Source organism: Nannobrachium achirus, assembly GCF_963921795.1.
Source record: "Nannobrachium achirus genome assembly, chromosome: 20".
NCBI classification, from domain to species: Eukaryota; Metazoa; Chordata; class Actinopteri; order Myctophiformes; family Myctophidae; genus Nannobrachium; species Nannobrachium achirus.
The window spans coordinates 41,356,007-41,383,571 of record NC_137827.1 but is presented as its reverse complement, the minus strand read 5'-3'; the positions used below and the strand labels follow the sequence as shown (position 1 = coordinate 41,383,571).

At 43.2% G+C, this 27,565-nt stretch overlaps 2 protein-coding genes across 3 annotated transcripts; both read left to right on the top strand.

Moving 5' to 3' along the window:
* The first annotated feature begins 1,129 nt into the window (after nucleotides 1–1,129).
* Nucleotides 1,130–20,247, top strand: iars2 (isoleucyl-tRNA synthetase 2, mitochondrial). 2 transcript variants are annotated; one of them, XM_080750080.1, is made up of 24 exons: nucleotides 1,130–1,526; nucleotides 2,078–2,200; nucleotides 2,734–2,887; nucleotides 3,018–3,166; nucleotides 3,286–3,335; nucleotides 3,476–3,585; nucleotides 3,705–3,795; nucleotides 4,387–4,502; nucleotides 4,884–5,053; nucleotides 5,770–5,860; nucleotides 6,032–6,183; nucleotides 7,242–7,402; nucleotides 7,826–7,928; nucleotides 8,078–8,171; nucleotides 9,181–9,279; nucleotides 12,069–12,177; nucleotides 12,321–12,423; nucleotides 13,182–13,304; nucleotides 13,892–14,023; nucleotides 14,254–14,360; nucleotides 14,768–14,913; nucleotides 15,656–15,846; nucleotides 17,026–17,170; nucleotides 18,425–20,247. In XM_080750080.1, exons 1-24 carry the CDS (start codon nucleotides 1,245–1,247, stop codon nucleotides 18,568–18,570), a joined length of 3,147 nt encoding a protein of 1,048 aa, XP_080606206.1. In that variant the 5' UTR covers nucleotides 1,130–1,244; the 3' UTR covers nucleotides 18,571–20,247. The 2 variants fall into 2 exon arrangements, with proteins under 2 accessions (XP_080606206.1, XP_080606207.1); XM_080750081.1 differs by lacking the exon at nucleotides 9,181–9,279.
* A 3,413-nt stretch (nucleotides 20,248–23,660) lies between these two features.
* LOC308306164 (UPF0449 protein C19orf25 homolog) lies at nucleotides 23,661–25,187 on the top strand (the record flags this gene model as incomplete). Its single annotated transcript, XM_080751063.1, has 2 exons — nucleotides 23,661–23,824; nucleotides 24,940–25,187. The coding sequence occupies exons 1-2, from the start codon at nucleotides 23,680–23,682 to the stop codon at nucleotides 25,185–25,187; spliced, it is 393 nt and encodes a 130-aa protein (XP_080607189.1). The 5' UTR covers nucleotides 23,661–23,679.
* Nucleotides 25,188–27,565: the final 2,378 nt, after the last annotated feature.

Here is a 27,565-nt window from a genome sequence, read left to right as displayed (position 1 = left end):
TATAGGCCTATCTGCAAAGTAACTAGCAACTAAAGTTTTCTTTTCGGATACATTTAGTGTAAAAGTACAATATTTAGATCTGGGATGTAGTGGAGTAGAAGTGAAAGTGTTGGAAATTGGACATACTCAATCAAGTAAAGTACAAATGCCTTAAAATTGTACTTAAGTAGTACAGTAGGCCTACTTGTTTAAAATGTAGGCTACTTTACACCACGTGACGTCACACGGGACAGTGTCCTCTTTTGAGATCTCGCGTGGAAACTTACTAGTCCCACATTTTCCCCCCAGCAGCATCTGTAGTCTACCTATTTGTTTCCAGACGTATCCATTTACTGTAACACCAACCCCGAAGAGAGGCATATTGTGGATTTTAGTTATCAAACTTTATTTTATTTAGTTTCAAGGACCCGACCCCCATAATAAACTCTGAGAATATTGTGTACACTCTCAGAGTTACACAGATCTGTAAGGGTCCAGTTCTACATTTGCTCTCAAGCCAAGTTCTCCCTGGACCCCACTTTTAGTTTGATTTTCCCACCTCTCAAATCATTGAGCTTGCACTTTTATAAAGAGTAGACAGACAGATATACATTAGGCCTACTTTAATAGCTTATTAGGAATGCTTTCACATACCTTTTTTGTGTGTGCCTATTATTCTTTTGACAGACTGGAATCACACTAAAGTCTTCCCCAAATAAGTTCAACTTGTTTGCAGGTGTAAAAGAGTGGTTGATATTAATTTCCGTACAATCTCCCAACGTACAGATACAAAATATAGTCATAACAATAGAGAAAATAACAAAGGGCAACTGTGAGAGGATTGTTGCGTGGGTGCTACTGTCTGCTTTCACCAAGAGGGGTTACAGCGCCATCCAGTGGCAAAAAAAATGATAGCTCTCCCCAATGGACAATGTCAAGTACAAAAATACGCTGCTTTACACGTCACAATCATACAAATCCAAAACATAGAAAAGAAAACACATAAACAAGAACAAAATAGTTATAAATATTAATTCTAAATAAGTAAAAAAACACTATACGTCAGAATTACGCTTCCGACTTTATCCCATGTTGCTTTCCGTAGTTGTCCTCTCATGCAGGCGTTCCGGAAGAAACAGAGCAGCACACAGGGAGGTCGAAACTAAACAACACTGCTACTGCGACACTACAGAAAGAAAACAATAGGTAATAAAACACAATAAAATAACAGTCAGCAACACAACAAGGGCAACTTTGGCCTCGCCATGTTGCTGTGCCGTATCTCGGCAGTGAGCCGGAGCCTGACCAGATGGGGGTCAAGCGGCTCTGCACGCCGGAGCGGCGCTGTCCTCCACCCCGCACTCTCCTTCAGCTGTAGCCGCCCAAGGTGCGTCAGTTCGGGGGAAGGTAAGCCCGCAGAAGCCGCAGCAGCCACCGGGTCCGCTGCTGAGGGACAGTACCGGGACAGTGTGCTGCTTCCCCGCACGGACTTCCCCATGAAGCTCACCGGACAGAAGCTGCTGGACCGAGAGCTTCACATCCAGCAGGCAAGAGACACTGTTTGTGTTGACACAGTCAAACTGGATCTGATCCGAATGGAGAGCTGAGCTCCACTATGTCACTGCTTTTAGTGATTACAATGTTATTTTGTCCAATCTGTATGATGGAGTTATGTTAATACAATGTAGCTTATACAATTGGGTTGGTGGTTCGCTGTGGTTGTATTTGGTTTCACTGAGACATTTAGATGCTGTGCAGTGTGTCTGGTTTGACACTACTGGTTGACAAGCCTGAAGGTCAAAATTAAATTTCTGCCCTGAGCAAGTAGGTAGGCTATGCTCTATCTATTACCTCAAATGCAGCACTTGCACAGAGTGCAAATTCTACCCTGGGTTCAAATCCAGGGTAGAACAGTAAACCTATAGAGGATAGCTTTAACACTGAGAGTCTACAAATCTCAGAGAACTCTGCGTTACACATCATTATATTGTATCATTATTACACAGCATTATAAGAATCTGTCTAACATGAATGCTAGACTCTGGGTTCTTATGTTTGACTTTAATCGTCCTCCTCAACTTGACTTTGTATGGGGCAGGAGTGTGCTTTCGCCGAGCTGTACTCATGGCAGAGAGAGAGAAAAGCCAAAAAAGAGTTCTGCCTTCATGACGGACCCCCATATGCAAACGGAGACCCCCATGTCGGACATGCACTAAATAAGGTAAGCGATGCATTCCTGGTCTTGTCATGCATTTTCAGCTATTTTCAGCCAGAATGTGACTGGATATGATGGTAAATGGTCTGCATTTGTATACCACGTCGTGCATTACATTTACACACCGATGGCGGAGGCAACCATACAAGGCAAGGCAAGGCACCAACATCCACTTCGAGAGCAGATAAAGTTAGGAATATTGCTCAAGGATACTTCAACACAAAGCCAGGAGGAGCTGGGGCACAAGGGACCTTTCAGTTCCCAGGCGGTCGGCCAATCTGCCTCCTGAACGACTGACTTTATCTTGTCTTTGTTAACCTATCACTTGTACTCATTGATTTAATGCCTGCCGGTCAAGTGAAGTATTGGAATACGATACGTCGATAAAACATGCTATGAGTCCATGAAATGACAGTTAACACAGCCAGAGATTGAAAGGCTTGAAGCTTGATTTCCAGCATCCAGTCATACAGTACATACATTCTGACTGCCTATTAGGCCATGCAACGTCACTGTATTTAATGTTTTGGTTGCCCCAGATCCTGAAAGACATCCGTAATCGTTTTGAGATGCTGAGGGGGAGGCAGGTCCACTACGTGCCTGGCTGGGACTGCCACGGCCTGCCCATCGAGCTGAAGGCTCTGGGGGAGCTGGGAACCAGTGACCTCAGCCCACTGCAGATCAGACAGAAAGGTGAGCTTATGTTATGTGTTTGGGTCACGTTCATATGTACTAATTAAACCTAGCACATTATTGGCCAGCTGCACCTTTGCTATACATGTACGTACTGAATTTCTATAGCGTTCATTGTTATCTCGCCCAGCGCGTGAGTTTGCAGAAGGAGCCATAGCCCGACAAAAGGCAGCTTTCCAGCGTTGGGGAGTGATGGCCGACTGGGACAAGTGCTACTACACCTTCGATGGGTCTTACGAGGCTGCACAGCTAAAGGTCTTCCAGGACATGCATAGCAAGGTACCTGATGGCACTTTATTCTTTTTGTGACACTGTTAGATGATCTGCCATTAACTGGAAAAATGTGACATCAGTAGTTGTATAATTGTCATTTACTGTTACTCTGTGCTCTTCTTCAGGGGCTGATCTATCAGGACTACAAGCCAGTCTTCTGGTCTCCATCCTCCAGGTAGGAAGTACACAAAACGACTAAACCTGCCGTCCCTTTTATTTATGTTCCATTTGATCCTTTTCTATACCGATTCATGGGCCAGGTTGAAGACTATTTTTCAGTTCCTCAGTCTCCTGCATGTTTCTCCCTGTCTGCAGAACGGCCCTAGCGGAGGCAGAGTTGGAGTACAATCCGCAGCATGTCAGCAAAGCCATCTATGCCACATTCCCTATGGTTACACTGCCACCTAAGCTGGCAAAGGAAATAGGTAACACACACACAGACACACACACACACACACACACACACACAAACGTTTTAATTCATTTGTACAATATAGACGACGATGTATTGATTTCATATTGTCGGTCTGTGTATGTATTTCAGTGGATCTGGGCAGTATTTCAGTGTTGGTGTGGACCACACAGCCATGGACCATCCCTGCCAACCAGGCTGTCTGTTACATGCCCAACGCCCAGTGAGTACCACAAACTGGCACCTACAGTACACCGTAAACCCTAAGTGTTAACTCAGAGTATACAAAATGTAACCAAATCGATCCTTAGGTCACAGCCAGGTCCATTTGGTTATATTTGTGCACCCTAGGAGTAAAATATATACAGTACTCTGCACCCACATTCCTTAGTTAAATTAATTAAAGAAATATATTGTCGTTGTCAGGTGAAAACCTTGTATGTCCAAAACTGTTTGTTTTTCATTTTTCATTTTAAAAATGATTTAAACTAGTGAAAACAGCCGATCTACAAGCACACAACGCCTCGCGGTGCAAGTCGTGTGCTTGTAGATCTGCTGTTTTCACTACCTTTGTGTGACGGCCTTGTATGATGAAGCAGGGCTTTACTTTGCGAAAAAAACATACAAATGTGAAATTTGGAGATACAAGGTTTCCACCCGACAACGGCGATATAGTGCTTGGCAAGGATGTCAAGTAGGGGTAAAATGTTAGTTAAACCAAGAGTAAAGATGAATCAAACATTACAAAACCTCTCTAATGTCTAGTGTTGTGGTGAATGCTTAGTAACCCCCATGCTAATGTTGTGGTGTAAAGGTACTCGGTGCTGAAGAGGGAAGACAGCTCAGAGCTAATTCTAGTGGCTACAGAGCGCACCGCTAGCTTGGCAGCACTGTTGGGCACAGAGCTGGAGACTTTGGGAACATTCACAGGTGATACAGCCAGACACACACGTCTAAATGATGGACAATTCATGGCAGTCATCGATGCATCTATTTTTTTAACCACTCGAACCCCATACAGTTGACCGGAGTCCCTCAGGGCTCTGTACTAATGTATTTTATTTTTTCTGTTATTGTTATAAGCTTTAGCTGAAAACGGCTGATCAACAAGCTGCGATGCGTTGTGGCTTGTCGATCTGCTATTTTCTGTGAAAGCCATCCCCACAATAAGGATGCTGGGGTTTAAGTGGTTAATCGCCCTTGATAAGCCATATTCCCTCATGTAACACAAAATGACTTCAACACACCCATGTGCACACTGCACACACGCATGCTTTACTATGTTAAACCCACTTCTTGGTCTCTCCCAAGGCTCTCAACTTGAAGGTGGGGTTTGCAAACACCCCACGATTCCTGATAAGGAAGTGCCCTTATTGCCAGCCAATCATGTGACCATGGCGAAAGGAACAGGATTGGTCCACACGGCACCGGCTCATGGAATGGATGATTATAGTGTGGCTTCACAGTTTAAACTGTCTGTGGTAGGCTATATTATCTGTTACTATTACTGAACGGATGTTTACATTGTGGCTTAACAGTTTAAACTGTCTGTATAATGGTTCTATCTAACAATAGGCTTTTTCACAGGAATATTGTTATGAAACAAGTATTTCTGGTGAGCCAACATGCATAATAGCAGAATTCTGACCCTGTTTGACCTGAATGGAAAACTTAATTAACACCTGAACAAAACTATTTATGTCCATATGGCTTCCTTGCAAAAGCGTACTGAGGCTTTTGTATGTCCAAAAAGAAACAAAGACATTATAATTGCAATGCAACCGGCAGCTTTTGTGGTAAAACTAACAGGAATGGTTCTGCTTTTCTTGCAGAAATGAATAACCACTGCCCACATGCATTAAAGCACGCAGGATAAAGATAACTATAACAATATGTCAGGCTCACATCAATTATGTCGGCGTTATCATTGTGGTGTGGACGCTACAATCCAGTTGAGTTGAGAACAACTTTTATAACTTTATCTTTATTGTACCCAGTGGGAATGATGCTTTAAATGGGCTAAGAAGTACTACATAGTTGTGTGTGTGTGTGTGTGTGTGTGTGTGTGTGTGTGTGTGTGTGTGTGTGTGTGTGTGTGTGTGTGTGTGTGTGTGTGTGTGTGTGTGTGTGTGTGTGTGTGTGTGTGTGTGTGTGTGTGTGTGTGTGTGTGTGTGTGTGTGTGTTCGTTCTCCTGTAGGAATGCATGGTGGATGAGGATGGCAAGTTCACTGAGCTGGCTGGCCCTGAACTGCACAATCTGTCAGTAATGGGAGAAGGCACTGACAAAGGTAGACACTGTTTGAGGGAAAGCTTTTGTGTGACGCTGTTGCATGATATGAAGTAGGGAATTGATTTACATAATTTAAACACAAAAATATGGTGATAGGAGGTTTCTGCTCGACATCAACAATATTGTCTTAATATGTACTGGTGGTCTCTGTGTGTCTGTGGTGTGTCAGTGATTTCTATGTTGAAGGCATGTGGAGCCCTGGTAAAGGAGGAGCCGTGTGTCCACAGCTACCCATACGACTGGAGGACCAAACAGCCTGTAGTCATCAGACCCAGTAAACAGTGGTTCATCAACACCGCCTCACTCAAAGACAAGGCCAAGGTACTGACTGACTGACTGACTGCATGGATTGAAGTTGAATTCAGTCATTTCCATTCCATTAGAAGCCTTCAGTCTCTATGGATGCATGTTGCGCAGCAAAAATAGCAGATCTACAAGCTCACACCATCATAATAATAGTCAAACATTTGGTGAAAATAACTGATTGTGAGGCGTTGTGAGCTGCCTTGTAGATATTTGTTCAACCAAGAGATTTGGCGGTGAGGGAAGAAAAAGGAGGGGGCCACGAATACACACCTGGGGTACCCCCCAGAAGTATACACTGTATGGGTTTAAGTATGTTATCAAATTTTGAAAGAAACAAAATATGAATGAATCAGATCAGATGTTGCCCACTGTTTCTAAGCACATGGTTTCCCCAGTATTGATAATATTCCATTCTACATATTGGTAAATGTGATTGTGTGGGTGTGTGGGCGGTTCTTTTGCTATAGAACTCATGACTCACACTAATCCATTTGCGTGAGAGATGATGACTCACAATGCAACAAATGTCTTTCTTTTTAGATGTACGGTATTTTTCGCATTTCATTCTTTATTTCAGATAAGTCAGGGTAGTAGAGAGACAGGAAACCAAAGGCAGAGAGAGGACAGGCATATGGACTTGGGGTCTGGGGAGTGGGGACCCCCAGGGGTCCTTGTAGGGGGGGTCCCCAGCAAAATTTGTTAATACAGCATCAGAATCATTTTAACCCCTTTATACATATTTTATACGTTGGCTAGCAGATGTACAAGCTCACAGGCAGCATGGCACGAAGTGACGCTTTTAAACATTTTAGAAAAATCTTGAAAGTATTTTGTTTTGTGAATTTGAAAAACATTTTCAGATGGGGGTCCATGGACGAATGCATATCAATTTGGGGGTCCTTGGCATGAAAACAGTTTGAGAACCACTGGACTAGACTGACTATTTTTTACTTCAGGGTCAGGGTTAAAAACAGCACATAATTGTAATAATGGCATTCCTAAAATTGCCCTCCTAAAATGCTGGTATATCCTCACAAATATAGAAATACAAACGTACGTGTGTGTGTGTGCAGGAGGTTCTGCAGAAGGTGCGTGTGGTACCGGAGTCTGCGCGCGGCAGCCTGCAGGCCATGCTGGACAGGAGAACGTACTGGTGCATCTCCAGGCAGCGGAGCTGGGGCGTCCCCATCCCAGTGTTCTACCACAAAGACACTGCAGAGCCACTCATCAACAAGTAAACACAACAGATCAGATCAGATCAAACACTCTGCTCAATTTTCACGATTTTTCAAAAATAGCAGATCTACAAGCTCGCAGCGCGGCACTCGGTGCCGCGCTGTGAGCTTGTATATCTGCTATTTTTTTTATATTTAAAGCATAAAATATTGCGTCATAATGTGTTCAGGCCTAAATGGGTTCATTTATGTCCTGACTGGATAAAATTGGTATCCCGACCGGAACATTTGTTTTCTGTACTAAAGACCTGCTGAGATAGGGAGAGCCCTGTTATTGAACAAACACAACAAACGGATAGAGCTATTTAACACATATTAAAAACAAACAAATTAACACTTACTCCACCTTCTAATTGTGTTTGTGGCATAAATCATGCATGCACAGAAACACAACCCTGTCTCCTTGTTTGTGCATCATGTAGGCACACAGTGGCCCATATATCTAAGCTGTTTAAAGAGAAAGGCAGTGACTGCTGGTGGGAGCTGCCCATGGATGAGCTGTTGCCACCAGATGTGCTTAAGAAGGTCAGTGGCTAGTCTCTGTTTCAAACTGACTCTGTTTCCCCACTCACTGTACAATCGGCTTGTTACTAATGTAGGTGTTTGTGTGTGTGTGTGTGTGTGTGTGTGTGTGTGTGTGTGTGTGTGTGTGTGTGTGTGTGTGTGTGTCTCAGAGTGGTGCAGGCCCAGTGAGTGACTACGTCTGTGGAGAAGACGTGTTGGACATCTGGTTTGACAGCGGAGCGTCGTGGGCAGCAGTACTGGAAGGTAACCTTGTCCCACGTCTGGCCATTTCAAGACACTGTCAGGCAGAAACCTCTTATATCCATATTCAAACCTTTTGATTTTTTTTTGTAAATCAACACCCTACTTGATCTATAGCGTCACACAAAAGTAGCAGATCCACAAGCTCAAAAAACGCGGCGCAAATCCACCCGTTTTGAGCTTGTAGGCTGCTTGTGCTCATTTTGAATTAGAATCCTGAAAACAAACAGTTTTGGACCCACCCGACAGAGACGATTTGTAGAAGTGACCTCTGTCCAGAGACGTAAATAATGGGAAAAGGATATTCCTTGTGTGCTGGCTACTTCTTCTTTGTTTCATAGAAGTGAAAGCAGCCCATCTTTTATTTATTATATAGAATTTACTTACATTTACATGAAACATCTCATAGTAAATGTAGATGATATAAAATATATCAATCTGAAAGTGGCCACTTTCATCTTGAATAAAAGTCTGTTCTTACACACTTAATAGCATCACTCAGCCTACTAAAGACACTGCCATTCAGGCCTTCATTAAAAGCAGCAGAAGTACCCTCACCTCTTTGTTAAGCCAAGGACAAGCCGCCTACGATAACTCTTTTATCAAGTGGCCGTTCATTAGCGATAGTGTGCTGAAAACTACTTAAACTTACGCAATGCGCTAAGAGTGCTTACTGGCTTGTCTCACACAACACGGTTCTGCCGGAGCTGTACTGACTGGCTTTATTCGGATGAGAACCTTGGATTAAGGCCCAGTGCTGCCTCAGCGTCCGCGAGTCATTGTGCTAAGTGTTTTTTTCAGTCAGCAGAATAGCCAACCTGCAGTGTGGTTTGGTTGTGTTTAGGCCTGCCACAATTATTACATAATCGCTTAATCGCAGTTTTCATTCATACGTTCAAATGTTCAGTGCCAAAAACACAATTAAATCGTTAATCACAATCATTTGCGGGACAATGAATCTCTGAATGTAAGTTTGTGACCGTGACGGCCCTAGTTGTGTTGTCATTTCCAGAGGAGACGGAGGAGGAGGGGGGAGACCCCGAGGGAGCAGACTCTCCTCCGGCTCGGTTCAGCTGGCTCCCTGCTTCCCTACGCAAACCCCTGGTCGCAGGTTACTCAGCCAACCACCTACCCTTCCTGTCGCAAAGAAAATATATATAACACTCGCATCCCCAAGCACCCTCTTTGTCTTTAACCCATTTAGGCCTAGAATTATTGACTGCTTTAACCAGTGAAAAATAGCAGATATACAAGCTCACAGCGCGGCACCGAGTGCCGCGCTGCGAGCTTGTAGATCTGCTATTTTTGAAAAAGTCATGAAAATGTGTGCAAATCTTTGAATATATGTATTTTCAAAGTGAACGTTTGTAACTCGTGGTCCCTGGAACTAGATATTTTGAAATGGGGGTCCGTGGCCAAATAAATATCATTTTGGGGGTCCTTCACATGAAAAGGTTTGAGAACCACTGACATAGTAGTCTCTCAAGAACAGACTAACTGAGCTCCAGTTAAGTGAAAAGGACCTTTTCTTTGACAATGGCTGGCCAGATTGCTGACATAGAAATATAGTTTTTTTTCCAAAAATCTTAGAAGGATTCAAAAGACACTTATAGAATCGGGTCAAAAATTCTAACTTTAACGATTTTTCAAAAATAGCAGATCTACATGCTCGCAGCGCGGCACTCGGTGCCGCGCTGTGAGCTTGTATATCTGCTATTTTTCAATAGTTAAAGCATAAAATATTGCGTCATAATGTGTTCAGGCCTAAATGGGTTAAATATTTTCTCTTCTCTCACACGGTCAAATGTTCAGTGTAAAACTTGCACGGTGCAGTTGGTTATTGTTTTTCCTCCTGAAGCTAAACGGCCTCAACCCTCTTCTTCTTTTGAACAACCTCTTGTTTCTCCTTTTGCATGTAGGCCTCCTGACAGACAGAGCACATTGCTTGGGAGAGCATTTCTGTGTCTTGTTTTCCAGGACCGGCCCTCCCGTCCACTGTGCATTCACGTGGGCCGGCGTTCGGTCTGTGGGCTGTCTCACCAGCACGGCAGCTGACAAGGCTGAAAAAAAACCTTTGTCACATGTATTTGCCTGTGATGTACAGTGGTGTCTGTAATGGACCGTTACAATACATCTGTAACTGTCTATCTACAAACCTGCCAGCTAGTTTAAAGAGCTTCCTTTTGGTTTCTGGGGTTGGGTTTCTCGAAGGCATTTCATTTAACCACTTCCAGTATGCCCTGTTTTATACTTTGTCCATCCATCCATCTTCAACCCCTTATCCGGAATCGGGTCGCGGGGGAAACAGTTCCAACTGAGACCTCCAGATTTCCTTATCCCGAGCAACTTCCTCCACTCCCTCAGGGAGTATACCGAGGCGTTCCCAAGTCAGTTTGGAGATATAATCCCTCCATCTGGTCTTTGGTCTGCCACGGGGTCTCCTCCCAGTGGGACGTGCATCGAGGACCTTCCTAGGAAGGCGCTCGGGAGGCATGTGCAGCAAAATTAACGATCTACAAGCTCATAACACACCACAGTGCGACACACGTTTTGAGCTTGTAGAGGTTATTTTAAATATTTTGGGACATTTTTGAAAGATTTAGCCTACAGTATATTGACATGCCCAAATTGACATACCCAAAATATGGGCATGAGGGTGGAAAGTGGATACTTTCCAGTTTCCACAGAGCTCTCTTGAACACATATGATAACAGTGGTATCATTTAGCCTCTGGGAAACCTAACCTTATTCTACGTACAAAAGATTGGTCCTGCTAGAAGGTCTTTTGGTCACAGGTCATTTTGTCAAGGCATGGGTGAAAGGTTTTGTGGTCATTGGACCGTAAAAGCAATTCTTCTGTCGCGTTGCAGCATCCCAAAATAACACTGGTCATCATGGCCCTCTCTTGTCTTTCTAGACTTCCATCTGTGGTGGACAAACTACTCTGCTATTCCTGATACTAATCTTTTGTGCAGTGCCTCTGTATCTTGCCATGCATCTTTCCATGTAGTTCCACACATTTTTCTCACTTAATTGGTTATGCACAGGGGTCTTCAACCTCTAGGGGGTCCTCAGAGTTACAACAGGGGGGTCCTCCAAATCTTTGTTTGATAGGAACTTTTAATCTTTTACCCTAATCACTTGAACCCTAGCATCCTATTCTGAGGTGGTCTTCAAGTGGTTAACTGTCTGAAAATACACCTTAGAGGAGTAGTTTACTTCCAAAAGGACTTTTTTATTTCTATTGATTAGTCACACCATGGAAACTTGAGTTCAATAATATATATTTTTTAAGACAAAAACATTTTCTGGATGGGGACCCAAATGCATGGGCCTGGATGGGGACCCAAATACAAGACCCTGGATGGGGACCTAAATGCTTTTGTGTGAGAATCAGTAGGGGTTTACTTGACCCTTGAACCTAAATTTACCCCCATTGATTCTGACCCAAATGCATTTGGGTCCCCATCCAGGGCCTTATTTGGGTCCCCATCCAGAATCCATATTTCTTTTTGTCTTAGGAATGTGACGAATACAAAAAAATATTATTGAACGCAAGTCTCCATGGTGTGACTAATCAACAGTCACACTATGCTGCTGTTACGCTTCAATTTCCTCTCGGGGATTAATAAAGTATATCTCATCTCATCATCTCATCTCAGGAAAAAAAAGTCATTTTGGGGGTGAACTACTCCTTTACCATGAATCCAACACAACGCTACACATTGACTTTGCTGTCAAACAAGTCTATGGAGCTATTTCATACAACATGTAGTGTAGTGTAGTGTCGTTTCTCTCTCAGCTAAGGGGCCCTTGGGATGAAAACGGTTGAAGACCCCTGGGTTAGGTTATATAATGTGGATAATGACTAATGATTGTTCCTTGGCTGTGCGCCTCCAGACTCTGACTCCAGGGCGGATGTGTACATGGAGGGGAAGGATCAGCTGGGCGGGTGGTTTCAGTCCTCGCTGCTCACCAGCGTAGCCGTGAGAAATAAAGCACCATACAAGTCAGTATCAACTTCTGTCCAGTCACACACAAAGTTTGATGTAATTCATGCACGCTACCTGGGTCACACCAGGGCTTGAGCTTGTAGATCTGCTACTTTCTTCTTGTGTGTGTGTGCGTGTGTTTGTGCGTGTGCGTGTTTAGATCTCTGGTGGTCCATGGGTTTGCCGTCAGTGAGTCAGGAGAGAAGATGTCAAAGTCTGTAGGCAATGTGGTGGATCCTGACACCATCATCAATGGAGGAACGGTAGGAGAGATGGAGAGAGTTGACGGTTTAAGAGAGACAATTTAAAGGGATATTCCACTTTCAACAGGGAGCAGTGGAAGGGCCTCTCTCCACATACACACCCATTGTAAATTCAAACTCCATTTTAACCATGATAGATTCATTAAAAACATCCATTATTTTTCTGGTGACTCATAATACCCTCCTAATATGTGAGCAGGCCGTGTTTTTTCGATAACTTATGAAATACAAAAAAATAATTATTAAAAATAAATGAAAAAAGTTATTAAAAAAAACACGGCCTGCTCACATATTAGGAGGGTAGTATGAGTCACCAGAAAAAAATAATTGGTGTTTTTAATGAATTTATCATGGTTAAAATTAAGTTTGAAGTTAGAATGGGTGTGTGTGGGGAGAGGCCCTGGGCCTGGAGGGCCTGGTAACATTTACATAAAATATCTAAATATTCAATCAAGCTAATTAAAAACTGTTCAGGGTATTCATAAAAGCCTGATTAGATGATAAAATTACCAAAAGTTTTTTTGAAAGTGAAATATCCCTTTAAGCCATCTTTTTTGGGATCTTAGGATTCAGCCAACAGATTAATTCCACTTTAACTGTTCTTACGAACCAGTGGTAATTTGACTTGACAAAAAATCCTCATAGTAACACATTCATGTGTTAAGAACTCGTCCCTTTTCTATCAAAACTTTGTTCTGTGCTTTTGACCGTCGTCCACTTACCTCCACTCCTCCATCTGTCTCTCTCCCTCTTCTCAGGACCCCAGTACACCAGCGTATGGTGCAGATGCATTGCGCTGGTGGGTGGCCGAGTCCAACGTCTTCTCCGAGGTCCAGATTGGACCCAGTGCACTCAACTCTGCCAGAGAAAGCATTAATAAGGTATTATTGATCACGTGTAATGTAGGGAAAATGTGCTCAAACAACAGGAAGTTGGGTGCTTTCCTAAATGGATAATACGGCCGTGAAAATGAACAGATGGAAGCCTTTTAAACGAGTTGTGCGGAAACCAACTAGACCGTTGATTGTTCTCTCATTCCTTTATTGGATGTAACGGATGTAACATCACTGCAAGCAGCCTACCTGCCATCAGTGACATTTACGGTGCAGGAAACAAGGCTGCCAAACATCATGAAGGACGCCATCCACCCCCTTCGGGCAGGGGACTGCGTAGTATCAGGGCCAGAAACACCAGGTTAATGAAAAGCTGTGAGACTTGAACTTGGGCTCACTGCACTTGGGATCTGTACAAATACTCCTGAATTGCTTTTTATCATGGCTGTTTTTAACGTTTCATTGAATTGATTAGTGGGCACATTGCAATTGCTTTATTCATTGGGTATATCAAACTGTGGGGCCTTGAAATAAATGGGTTCAGATTCAGTATCACTCGTGTAAATACAGAATACATAGAGGTACATTGCCGTACATATCAGCTGTACTCACGGTTCATTCCTTTTCTTTCTCAGCTGAGAAACACGCTGAAGTTCCTGCTAGGCAACCTGGGTGGGTTTGATCCCCGGACTCAGGCTGTGGACCCCAAAGAAATGCACTACATCGACCAGTACATGCTGCATGTGCTGCGCGAATTCACCTTGAAGGTAGGGGTGTGTGTGTGTGTGTGGCTTGAATCCATATTGTGTGGGGAACAAGTGGACCAAGTATACCTGGGGTTTAAGTGGATGACCCTGTGTGTGTGTGTGTGTGTGTGTGTGTGTGTGTGTGTGTGTGTGTGTGTGTGTGTGTGTGTGTGTGTGTGTGTGTGTGTGTGTGTGTGTGTGTGTGTGTGTGTGTGTGTGTGTGTGTGTGTGTGTGTGTGTGTGTGTGGCAGGTGACAGACGGCTACAGTGAGAATGACGCAGGCAGAGTCATCCGCGTCCTGCAAGCTTTCATCTCCAGAGACCTGTCCAGCTTTTACTTTAGCATCATCAAGGACAGGTACGTCACCCTTTTGTATATCGTTGCTGTCAGCCAGAAACAGCCAGATACAAACACAAAACTATTTTTGTGTTTGTATCAAAAGTAGCAGATTTGCATGCTCAAAACTCGCAGCTTTCTATATTTTTGACTTTCACACCTGAAAATGTACAGCTTTGGATATATGAGGTTTCCCCCCGACAGAGGCAAAATTTATTTAAAACCTCTGAAAATGCATTTAGGTAGATCCTTCATTTCCAATGGTCGCTGAGGTGCAGACAGTAACTTAAGACAAATCCAATTAACAGTGATTTAAAGGTCGTTATAGGAATTTTGATGAAAAAAACACTTATTTTGCCTGGGACTAAATCTAACCCCAATCCTAATTTTTACCATCACTCTGTCTCTCCCTTCCACCTGTCTCTCAGGTTGTATTGTGATGCAGAGGATTCTCTGGGCCGGCGGTCGTGTCAGACGGCCTTAGAAGAGATCCTAGACGGAGTGACCCGGTCCATAGCTCCCATCCTGCCTCACCTGGCTGAGGACGTTTACCTACATGCATCTGGACACGACAGTATGTGTGTGTGTTTGTGTGTGTGTGTGTGTGAGTGTGAGAGCGAGAGCATTTCTCCACGTGTTTCAGTCTGGGCTGGGCGATATGATTTCAAATCAATATCATGATTATTTCAAACATCGTTTGAACCATAATGAACCATTGTTTGCAAAGAATACGCAAAAATAGAAGACCTACCAGCTCATCGTGTCATGTGAGCTTGTAGATTTCATATTTTTTCACAATGTTCTTTTAGCCCATTGTACAGTGTATATAATAATACAGGGTTAATCTCTAGTTAGTCGATTGCGAAAATCTTTCAGATTCTTTTCTTGTCGATTTGTTTCTGTCAGGCGAAAACGGTTACTTTTTAGGATTCAAAATAAATAGCAAAAGTAGATAGACAAGTTCAAAACCTGTTACTTGGAGCCATGTTTCAAGCTTGTGGCTCTGCTAATTTTGATACTTTTGTGTGTTGCTGTAGTATGATGGGTTATAGGGCTATACTTTACCAAAAAAAAAACACAAAGTTTCTGCCCAATAGCAATATACAGTATACGAAAAACGTTTTGGTTGGTTAGAAGTTCATATGTTGGTTTCGATATATTTTAGGTTATAGTGTCAGTGTCTTTATGCGGAAGGTCTCCTCAGGACAGGAGCCTATCTCTCTCTGAATGGAGACGTGTTTTGCGGTCACCTGTATGGCATGTATATAGGGCGCCAGCATGCTCACAGGAAATCCTGGGTCCTTTGTTTTCTGCAGAGGGGGAGACACTGTTCCAGAGCGGCTGGATCAAAAGCAGCTCTGTGTGGCGGAGGCCAGGCTTGGAGGAGGCAGTGGAAGGGGCGTGTGCCATCAGGGACTCCTTCCTGTCCTCCATTCCGGGCAAAAACGCCGCCCAGTACGACCTCACCATCGCCATCGACCCGGGTCTCCTGTTTGAACTCATGGAGGTAAGGATTACTAATGTAGTCTCACGAGCTAGACTGTTGCCCCCAGTATAAGTGTATACAGGGTACCTGCCCATTTCTAAAGTAACAAATTAAAGAAATTCTTAATAACTCTAAAATATAAAATGATAATACAAAATTACACCATTACTGTGGATTGACATCTAGACCTACTGCAATACAGTATGAAACAGAGCTGATACCTTTAAATGCATTTTGAGAAGAAATAATGCTGTTATTTGTTCCAAAAGCTTTATACCATATATATATATATATATATATATATATATATATATATATATATATATATATATATATATATGTATATAAAATGTCACAATGTGACATAGCTCTATTTACACAATGCTGTACCCCCTCCCAATGTATATATGTTCCCCATTTTAAACTGTTTTTATTTTTATTTGTGACACTTGCTTTGGCAATGTAAACGTATGTTTTCTCATGCCAATAAAACTCCTTTGAATTGAATTGAATTGTGTCGAAAGTCAACAAATCAACAAAGTGTACTAAAGAAATGGTCAAACACTGGCCAAATTGTCAAATATTAGATTCCAAGTGCTTGTCAGGATCTGGGCGGGGTCCTCAGTTAAAGGACAACTTTAGTTTTTTACAACAAGGGTTCATATTTTAGATTGTAATTAAAGAATATAAAAGATGAGTGTTAAAATTATTTCATTTACTTATTTCTATTGTTTTAGAGATTCTTATTTCAGTGGTTGGGGCATGTGTACAAGTGGCTAAATATGTCATTTTACACAGAATAAGCCCATTCCCAAGATACAACAAAACCTTTCATGGTTGGATGTGACTTATGGGGGCTAGAAGTGTTACAGTAAATAGCAATTAAGAAACTGCTGGCTTATTGTGTCTAAAAAGACATATTTATCCACCTGTACGCATGCCCCCATGCGTACGCATGCCCCACATTTTAGCACAGTAAATGCGATAAAACAATAGAACGAAGCAAATGAAAACATTTTAACACTCACTTTTTCTTTTCTCTAATTACAATCTAAAATATGAACCCTTGTTGTAAAAAAACAAAGTTGTCCTTTAAGATATGATTATTTTGGGGGGGTCAAAGATAAAAAGTTTGAAAAGATGAAAAGTTTGAGTGCCACTGCCACTGCTCTAATCATCTCTTCCCTGCACCACCCACAGTCTCTCCAGGAGAAGCCCACCTCCACCTCCTCCCAGCTGACGGAGCTGATGATGGCAGCGAGGACCACCCTGACCAGCTCCCTGCCCAGAGACCTGCCCCCCGACGCCCTGCTCAGCAAGGGCAGCTTCCTCATCAACCTGGAGGGTACGTGTAAGGAGGGCAACACTTAACGCCAACTAATCAGATTAATCCATTATCAAAAAATCAAACCTCGGTTCGAAGTGGAGCGGTGAATCTGTGTGTGTGTGTGTGTGTGTGTGTGTGTGTGTGTGTGTGTGTGTGTGTGTGTGTGTGTGTGTGTGTGTGTGTGTGTGTGTGTGTGTGTGTGTGTGTGTGTGTGTGTGTGTGTGTGTGTGTGTGTGTGTGTGTGTGTGTGTGTGTGTGTGTGTGTGTGTGTGCCTGCACAACAGCGCCCCTCCTTTAACTTGTGTGGCCACTCAAGGTATTGCCATGCTACGGACATACCCAGCCAGCCAGCCAGCCACATAGCCAGCCAGCCACAGACATACCTGTCGATTGGGAGCGCTTTCACCGCTCCAAAAATCAAACCTCGGTTCGAAGTGGAGCGGTGAATCTGTGTGTCGTGTGTGTGTGTGTGTGTGTGTGTGTGTGTGTGTGTGTGTGTGTGTGTGTGTGTGTGTGTGTGTGTGTGTGTGTGTGTGTGTGTGTGTGTGTGTGTGTGTGTGTGTGTGTGTGTGTGTGTGTGTGTGTGTGTGTGTGTGTGTGTGTGTGTTTGTGCCTGCACAACAGCGCCCCTCCTTTAACTTGTGTGGCCACTCAAGGTATTGCCAGGCTACAGACATACCCAGCCAGCCAGCCAGCCACATAGCCAGCCACGGACATACCTGTCTATTGGGAGCGCTTTCACCGCTCCAAAAATTAAGACAAAATAATTCATTTGGGGGTTGGGATCAACGTGAAAATCATCTGTCGGGTGGAAACCAAAACGGTTACAGAATTCTAATTCAAAAGTAGCAGAAGCAGCAGATCTACATGCTCAAAACACATTGCGGTGTTTCGAGCTTGTGGATCTGCAACTTTGAATGCTTTTGTGCGACACTGTAGTATGATCAAGTATGGTGTTATTTATTTATTTTTTAAGATTTGTTTTTGGGGCTTTTTATGCCTTTATTTGATAGGATAGTAGACTGACAGGAAATGGGGAGAGAGATGGGGAATGACATGTGGCAAAAGTCGTCCGGATCGGGAATCGAACCGGTGACGCCAGCAGGCATCATAGCCTAGTATGTGGTATGCGCCTTGACCACTAGTAGGCCAGCGGGCGCCCCTGGTGTTATTTTATGGAGGAAAAAAAGTAAAATATTGATTTGGGGGTGGTAATTCTTCGCCCATCTGTGTGGTGGTGCTTGGTAAACTGTTACCTTCCTCTGTTGTTAGGTGGTGTTATACATGAGAACAGCGCATACAGCATTGCGGTGGTGCCGACCTCAGCCGTCCGATGCCTGCGATGCCGTCGCTACACTGCCGAGTCAGCAGACTGCGTGTGCCCGCGTTGCCAGTCCATCCTCTCAGGAACACACTGACATGGCCTGGTCAGTCACCCGGGTTGATGGGAACACACTGACATGGCCTGGTCAGTCCACCCGGGTTGATGATGGCTGCTGCTGTGACAAACGGCAACCAAATGGCCCTCGCTACCGCACCAAAGTGAACGTTCTCTTTCCGTGATGAACAGGGGCTCGGCTTTCCTGGTCTTAAACCAAACATTGACCATCAGGGGGGAAATGTCAAATGGAGCGTGTCTAGTTGCACAGAAGAAGGTAGGGTCCGTCCATGCATCAGGAGGCAAAACGGATCCGGAGGTTCGATGAGTCAATGGAAGCCGGCTGGACCAGCTTGTGAACAAACACTGTTTCTGAACGATTGTGTCCTTTGTCTGTGAATCGGTTCAGGAATATAAAAGAAGACATATCTAACTTGTTTTTATTGATGTGCACACTGTATACTTTTATTGAGGCATCTAAACAGCACCTTGTATTGTTTCTGGCTCTGCAGATTTGGTTGGGTGCTATTGGTAAACTTAACTTCTATGGCGTACACATCGAAAAGAAACACAGCAGAAAACAATGTGTGACACATCTTCTTTCATTTTCTTGGCCTGAGTATTTTATAAAGGTCTCAAACGTTCAGAAATGGATTTTTTGTTCATAAGCTGGTCCGCCTGACCTCACTGACTGCAATGTATTCCACGGCTGCAGTTTGCCTCCCAGTGTGACGAATATGCCGGCTGGAATTGCTGCATTGCAAACTTGATGTAGATGACAGTTCCTTCTTTTTAATTACCTTGGTAGCACCCTACTCTGATGCTCCCTAGCTTTTGTCACCTAACTGAAGCTTGCTGCTTTGGCTGTGAGTGAGGGAAGACGAGACTGACCGTCTCTGGTGTTCACAAAGGCTCCAAGGACCATCCCGCCAAAATTAACTTTGAGGCTGTTCATCTGCAAAAGTTAGTAATTTCATAAAATATTCCAAGATTGTGTTTAATTAAAATGTTAAATGTTCGGTTGTGTGCATAACTGTAGTCCCAGGTTTCCAGAACATACCCATTTCCTGTTCCTGTTTAGTGTCCCATAGCTTTGTTTGATTGGCTTGGCAGATTTGAACGGAAAACACAAATGACACCTTCGTGTAATAAATAACCATCTTCTTATAATTATAAATGATTATATTTGCAGAACAGCCTGAAAGCCAAATTTGGATTGAATTAACGTTTTATTTATTTAGTAAAGACATTTTGTTTTGTGTAAAGGCTTAAATTCACATATTTTGTAACATTCAACATACAAAAAGAATCTGCTCTAGTGATTCGTTCGAAGCGTGCATACATGTTAAAGGATGCATGAAGAAGGTGCATCAGTAAATAGTCAGACATGCAGGATGGTTTATGTATATGTACTGTAATAAGCACTTATAGCCTATAGAGGTATGGTACAGTCCTCTGAGGGCTTGTCGTATTTTCTATTCACATGTAAAGGTGTGGAAATGGAAGTCACTATGTTCAGTGTCACTGTGTGACACCAACAAATAGTGCTGCAAGTCAGTTGGGAAGTGTTAAGGTGTATGGGTGAATGTTGACTTGTAAATGCAGACCTTTGTATAATTTCCTTGCACCCTTCATCAGAATCCTTTTTTTTATTATTATTGTATGCAAGCATTCAACAAAATTATATTGCCACTGCATAAAAATGTACTGTATTGTGTTTCCAACAAATAAATAATGTGTAACAAACACCCACTGTACAGACCGGATCATTCCAGGATCTTGAAGCTTCAACCCTCTTTATTCTGCTTAATTCAATGCCAGTGCAGGACACAGAACAGAATAGGATCATCCTCATCCATCCATCCTTCTAATCAGTAAAATGTTAGGGTTAGTTTATCCATTTGTAACTGAGAGTGTACAAATGTAAAGAAAGGTGTTTTCTTTTGAAGGGTAGAAACACCTCAACATGTTTCCTATTTTATATCTATCTATCTGTTAGAAAGAGACCATTTCTAACATTCTTGCTCAGATGTTCAAACACATTTGTACCCTCTCAGGTTTAAATGAACACTGACGATTTTACTGTGTAGCCACTAAAAAGTCAAGACTTGGATGGCCTCTCTGCTCCTTTGTCCCTCTGGGTCACTACTGCCCACTCCCAGGATCAGTCCTCTGTGGTGAGGACGTCCACAGCCTCCTGCAAGGCCAGACTGTACTGGGCATGGTTCTCTGGCAGCATCTCGATCAGTCAGCTGTTCTGAGCCAGCGGTACCGAAGGACACCGCAGCTCACTGAGGTCCTGGAAGAAACACACACACACACACACACACACACACACACACACACACACACACACACACACACACACACACACACACACACACACACACACAGCTTTAGAAGTCAGATACCAACTCTTTGGGCACATTTCTTATTAAATACAACAGCTCAACCTAGTGGTCATAAAATAGAATACTAGTCCCATACTTTACTGAAGCAATACCTTTGCAGTTTGCAGGCTGACTACCAGAATACAATATAGGTGTGTACTGATTCAAATCGCCTCCACCTAGTTTGAGAGAGAGTATAGAGAAATTAAAATCAGAAGAAAAGCTCTGATTTGGCAACTTGCTGATAGCTCAACATGTTGAGGTGCTTGTGTATAAGCCATATGTTGAGGGCTTGAATCCCATTTTAAGAAGCTTTGATTGATTGATTGATTGATTGAAGACTTTATTAGAAGTTTGCATAGGAAAAGGTACAGTTTCATGACGGTACAATTCACTGGTACAAGGTCTACTAAAAGGAGATCCATGAGAAGACTAAGCTTATTTCCACAGGAAACCATTAAAGTATCTCATATAACATTGAATGACAGACGAATAGAACACAGTACTATGCAGTAGATATGTACTGCCCTTTGCAGGCTGAATACTAGAAGAATACTATAAGAACAACTTGTAATGGAACAGAAGGCAAAGCAAATTGTCCTGGTTAAGATGGCACATCATGTGAAATCCATAGAATTCCCTTACAGTGCTGGTTCAAATCCAATCCTGAAATGGAATCAGAGTTAGGTAGGTAGAGACCTTTATTGATAGCATATAATTATTCTTAAGATCATCTAAGGTGAGATTAAATTAAGGTGTGGTGTAAAGAAAAGTAGATTTATTGTTTATTGTAAGTACTTGAGTATTTCCATCCATTGCATCTCAGAGGCAAATATTGTACTTTTACTCAACTACAATTATTCGGTAACTAAAGTTACTATATTATCACAAATCATACATTACCCATTACAGCCCTATATACATTTCAGTGAATGATATAATTATGATGTATTTTCTACAGTATTCCTGTCTGTCCACTGGGGGGCACACACACGTCCATACGGCGTCTGATCAGGACCTCCATACGACGTGGAAGTCAGACCAGCGCACCCAACCAGCGGGGACGGTCGTCCTACCAGGACCTCCATACGACGTCTCTACGACCTCGTCCCGACCTCGTCCCAGAAACACGCACTTTTCGCTGCTTGGTCAGGTTCAGGCTCTCACCACAAGGCAAGTATATGTAGGCAGCGGACGTTCACAGAAACATGCATTTTGCTGCTGCCTTGCTGCCACCAGACCAGACCATTAGACCATACAACCTAAATAATACAACAACATGAATATTCTATATTAAAATAAAGTTATTTGTTATTGGATCTAGGTGACGTACAGAACGTGAAAGACGTCGTTAGTGTGACGCGTCAGCATGATCTGGGGTCTATTCCGCTTTTCAGGTTGCACATCCGGCCCGATTCGGATACGGAAATGGTCTGTGTGCGAATGTGTGTGTATGTGAAACATTACCGGATACACTAGGGGCGGGCTCTAGACCAGATAGAGCGCTGAAAAGGAAATCGGTTGAAACCTGGCCATTCGTTCTGTCACTGGTTTAAACAACAGGTTTATCTTATTCATTTGTTTATTTTATAAACGCTAAAATCAAAATACAACCGAACATGACCAACCAGTAATCAGAAACCGTCACAATGAGATATTTCAACAATCTGGTGAGTTTTACTGGCTATTAAACTAACATTAGCTTTAGTTGTTTACATGTTAGCAACGTGTTTTTAGCCTGCAGCCGAACTGTATTTAATATATTTTGGTGAAAATGTGTGTTGGGGGGAGGGGGGGAAGTCACATGTGTTGGTGTCTCTTCAGCAGGGCCTGAAAATCGTCATGTTGCATAATATCTGTGTTGGCGTCAATCTATAGATGTTTAAAAATATCTATATTCTTTAATTGAGTTTAATAATCTACAAGGTAACTCACTTGTAGGCCTACTTATCTATTATTCCCATTACTTTCACTCAGTGTTGTCAACATTGGACTGTCAGAATCCATGAGATTTATTTGTTTGGGGGTGCGCTGAACTCCCCAACCGGGATAAGGGGGTCCCCAAAACGTCTTAATACTAGATATATTTTCCTGTGTTCTGGTGATTTTTTTTTTAAATGCCAAATTTAGGTGTACAGATTTGATGACTGAAGCAAAGGACATCTTCAATAATGACTTCTCATCTTTAAGTCATTACTTAAGTGAATACCTGTATGATCTTTCTTGCATGCATTGCCCCCACCCCTAAAGTGGGGGGCCTGGGGTTCCTCCCCCAGAACATTTTTAACATCCATCCATCCATCCATCCATCCATCCATCTTCAACCGCTTATCCGGAATCGAGTCACGGGGGTAACAGTTCCAACTGAGACTTCCAGATTTCCTTATCCCGAGCAACTTCCTCCACTCCCTCAGGGAGTATACCGAGGCGTTCCCAAGCCAATTTGGAGATATAATCCTTCCATCTGGTCTTTGGTCTGCCATGGGGTCTCCTCCCAGTGAGACGTGCATCGTGGACCTTCCTAGGAAGGCGCTCGGGGGGCATCCGTACTAGATGCCCGAACCACCTAAGCTGACCAAGTGTAGGAGCAGCGGTTCTACTCCAAGTCTCTAATCTGGGTTCCCAGTAGCTTCTCATTTTTGCCACTAGGGGGCGCGGACCACCAATTTTACCACCAGCTAATTTTAATAATAACATATCAACCCTTAATGTTGTGTCCCAGAGGTGAAGAAGGCCCGGTTCTGAGCCAGTGAGTCATCATGAACATGGTGGGCTCTAAGACCAAGAAGCGGGTGGTCCTTCCCAGCCGCCCGGATCCGCCCACCGTGACCCAGGTTCTGGAGGACATCGAGAGAGCGGCGACCTCCGACCCCGTGTTCACCTTGCTTGATGATACAACCCAGGGTAAGAAGACCACCCTCTAATCCCCTAACCCAGTGGTTCTCTGCCCTTCCAGGCCGTGACCCCCCCAAATAATCATATTTTAACTGGGGACCCCCACAACCTGATGAGCACTAAGAGTTGAGGCATTACATTTAGTTTAAGGGGCCCTTTATAGTTACGTATGCTTGATTTTGTGTACATTTTGGGTGAGTGAGTACGTACAGTAAATCCGTCGACATGCATAGTTCCTCTACGTTATTTACATGCCAACCCGCTCTCCGCTGCCATTCTGCTCCCGTTGGGGCCGCGCGCCACATCTCGCAGCACAGAACAGAATAGCTAACAAAAGCGCTATGGAGGTGGTTCTGCGCACACGTGTAAAATAATACGAAGCATTTAGCCAAAATATGTAGAACCACAGAATTTCTGAACATAATTCCCAAGTTGAGCCACTGAGCTAAATGAGCTCTGTGTGCCTCAGCCTAATAGAGAGAGGCGGGCCGACCTCTGTGTGTGTGTGTGTGTGTGTGTGTGTGTGTGTGTGTGTGTGTGTGTCTCTCTGTGTGTGTGTGTGTGTGTGTGTGTGTGTGTGTGTGTGTGTGTGTGTGTGTGTGTGTGTGTGTGTGTGTGTGTGTGTCTTATCCATTATAATTATAACATCGCTATGATTTATCACTCGTTTTCCACCGCAGATCACTTCCTCATTTACTCAAAACGGACAGCAGCAGGAGTCATGTCACCCTCCACGTCATTTCGAGACGGCAGAGGACCCGGCGAGATCTGCCGGGTCCTCCGCCGTCTCGAAATACAATACATTAAATGTAATACCTACAATTCCAAGTGCTTGTCAGGTTGGGGGTCGCCAGTTCATATGTTTATTGTGGGTGTCATATCCTAAAAAGGTTTGAGAACCCCTGGTGTAGAGTCTTCGAGGTCTCAAGAACGTTTTGTCTTGTGCTAGGTCATTCCACATTTTGGTGGCAGAATATTAGAATGCATTTTGACCCATATTTGAGCCACATTTTGGGGGGAATGAGGTCAGATGGTGTTATGTGTTATGACCATGTGCTTGTGTCTTGGATCTCGAGGGCACGGATGATGTTGAAAAAAATATTGTTTTATGTGTGTGTTTTCAGACACCAGGGGGCAGTATGAAGACACTGAGGTGGAGTCCAGGTACCAGCAGAGCCGCCTCTACCTGGACCTGAATGAGAGACTGCAGGAGGTCAAGGGTCAACTGACCCTTCAGAGGGCGGAGCTACGGGTGGCCGGAGAGCGACTGGACCACGATGTCGCCGAGGTGAAGCGAGGACTGATGCTCTGCCATCATCGTGATGTCACTATGACATCAATGAAGAGTTCACCGAGGTACGGAGAGGACTGATGCTCTGACCTCATCATGATAATGCCACCGAGGCCAAGAGAGAAGTTAGTCTGGCGTAGCCAGATTAATCTGAGATCTCCGCCTATACTGACAGGACTCTAGACATCTAAATGGAATCAATAGAGCGGTGTTTCTCAAACGTTTAAATGTCAAGGTCTCCCCTTTAACTCTGACAGTGTACAAATGGGGGAGTGTGTCGCTGTTACCACTTGTCATCTTTTTGAAACCCGACTCTAACCCTCACCCTAACCCTAACCTCCGTGGAGTGAGTCACTAACCCTCAAACTAACCTGTCTGGGTTCATTTGGTTTGTACACTGTCAGAGTTGAATGGGTCAATTTAGACCCCCATAAAGGAACCCACAGAGTCCCTGGAATCGTCTTTGAGAACGCCAAAAGTCTGACGTAATTTACGCATTCCTACCTGGGTCGCGGCAAAAACAAAACGACCTCCATTAATTCAAGGCTTCATGGGGTGTATAATTGTTAAAAAATAACTCATATTTTGTGTGAACTACTTGGTTAAAGCTAAAATTTGCTGGATGACAGAACAAATGCAAAGACTTTGCAAAGACTTCAAGGGCACTTGAAAAACCTCAGGTCACTGACTGACTTTACACACTGACACGTTAAGTGGTCAGATGGGTGGGCTGTGTTGCATTTCCACAGCATGTTTATTTGGAAATCCTTTGGACAGATGTTTTATTCATGTGCATTTATTTGTCAATAAAGATGACATCAAATCAGAACAGAAGACATCTTCTCCTGGTCTTGGTATGACACAAGTCAAACTAATAAAACAAATACAATGAATGTTTTATAGTGAAACTTGCAGATGCCGCTCTGCCAAAAATATATACAAAGAAATGCATGCAAAAATAGCAGATTTACAAGCCCACAACACCGTTGGGATGCTGGTGAATGTTAACCTGTTGTGTCGGAATGGGGATATGTTGGAATGGCTAACCGTTACCTGTCACATTGTGGCACGTTGGTAGCTTGTAGATCGTCTATTTTTGGTGAATGTTCCACCCAGAACTTTGGGGTTCAAGTGGTTAAATGCCAGGTATAAAAGTTATTCTCTTTCTCTTGACACATACTGTACTTTAGGGGAGAAGGATTTACATATTTGCGTACCGTTAATATTACATAAAAGGTGCTATTGTAATTCAGGGGTGCTGTGAAAGAAAGTTATTTACTGGGGTGACCTGTAAACAGGCCTGATTTTAGATAATTGTAAACAATATATTGTAATATCTTTCTGTCAATTAGTTAATGTATAAGAAAAACAATTAAGCCTTGCTTCTTTGCTGTAGTGGTTGGTTCTATTGACACATGAAGTGGTTGGTCTAATCTAAAGTCAAACTGACAAAATGCTTTAAATTTCACAACTACAGTATAGGCCTCAGGTTATAATTGTTTGTTGATTTGATATGCTTCATGCCCTGGGAGTGTTCTGCTTATTAGAGAGAAGCTATTTATGGGTGTAATACCACACTGTTTAAGGTACCTTTTACAGCCACTAATAATTATTATAAAGACCTAAATAAATGTTAAAAAGGGGGGGGAAAGGGTTTCATTAAATAATAATTTTAATTATTTTGGTGGTCGTCTGAATTACCCAAATATGTGCACATTTTAATATATTTGAATATTTTAGTATGTCATCTCTCTCTTCAACCTCAAATATGACCTAAAGGGTTTTCTTAAAGTGAAAGAACTGGTGGTGTAGGGGTAAAGCACATGGTTCAGTACCAGAAGGTTGGAGGTTTGAATCCTGGTGAGGAGAAATCCCTAATTTTGTCGATTATGAGGCAAGCAGATGGATTTAGCCCGCCTCTGAGGGGAGGGGCTTAAAAAAAATCATTTTTAGCAAAGCAAATTTCTCATTTTCTCCACCTCCTTATTCACCGGCAGCTGGTCCTTTCCTCTGTCAACTCTGCGATGCCGTAGTATGTTTCCCATTGTCTAGGACTGTGTTGTGCACTCAGTACTTCGTTTCCCATTGTCTAGAACTGAGCTGTTCACCCGGGAGTCTTGGTTCTGCCCGTGGGGTTCACTCGGTACTCTGTAGTCATGTCATGACAGTGCTGTTCACTCGGTACTTTGTAGTCATGACAGTGCTGTTCACTCGGTACTTTGTAGTCATGACAGTGCTGTGCACTCGGAAGTCCTGGTACCGCCCGTGTTGTTCACTCTGTAGTCATGGTTCCGCCCATCTTTCGAACTTTTCCTGACACCATTTTTGGCATTCCACCATCGTGTTTCCACGATCTTTCGAACTCTCTCATTAACCATTGGTGAGTTTTGAACTCATAGTCTTTCGCTCCTAGGCATTGATCTTAACCACTCTGCCACCATGGTTCACAGGTTTATTCT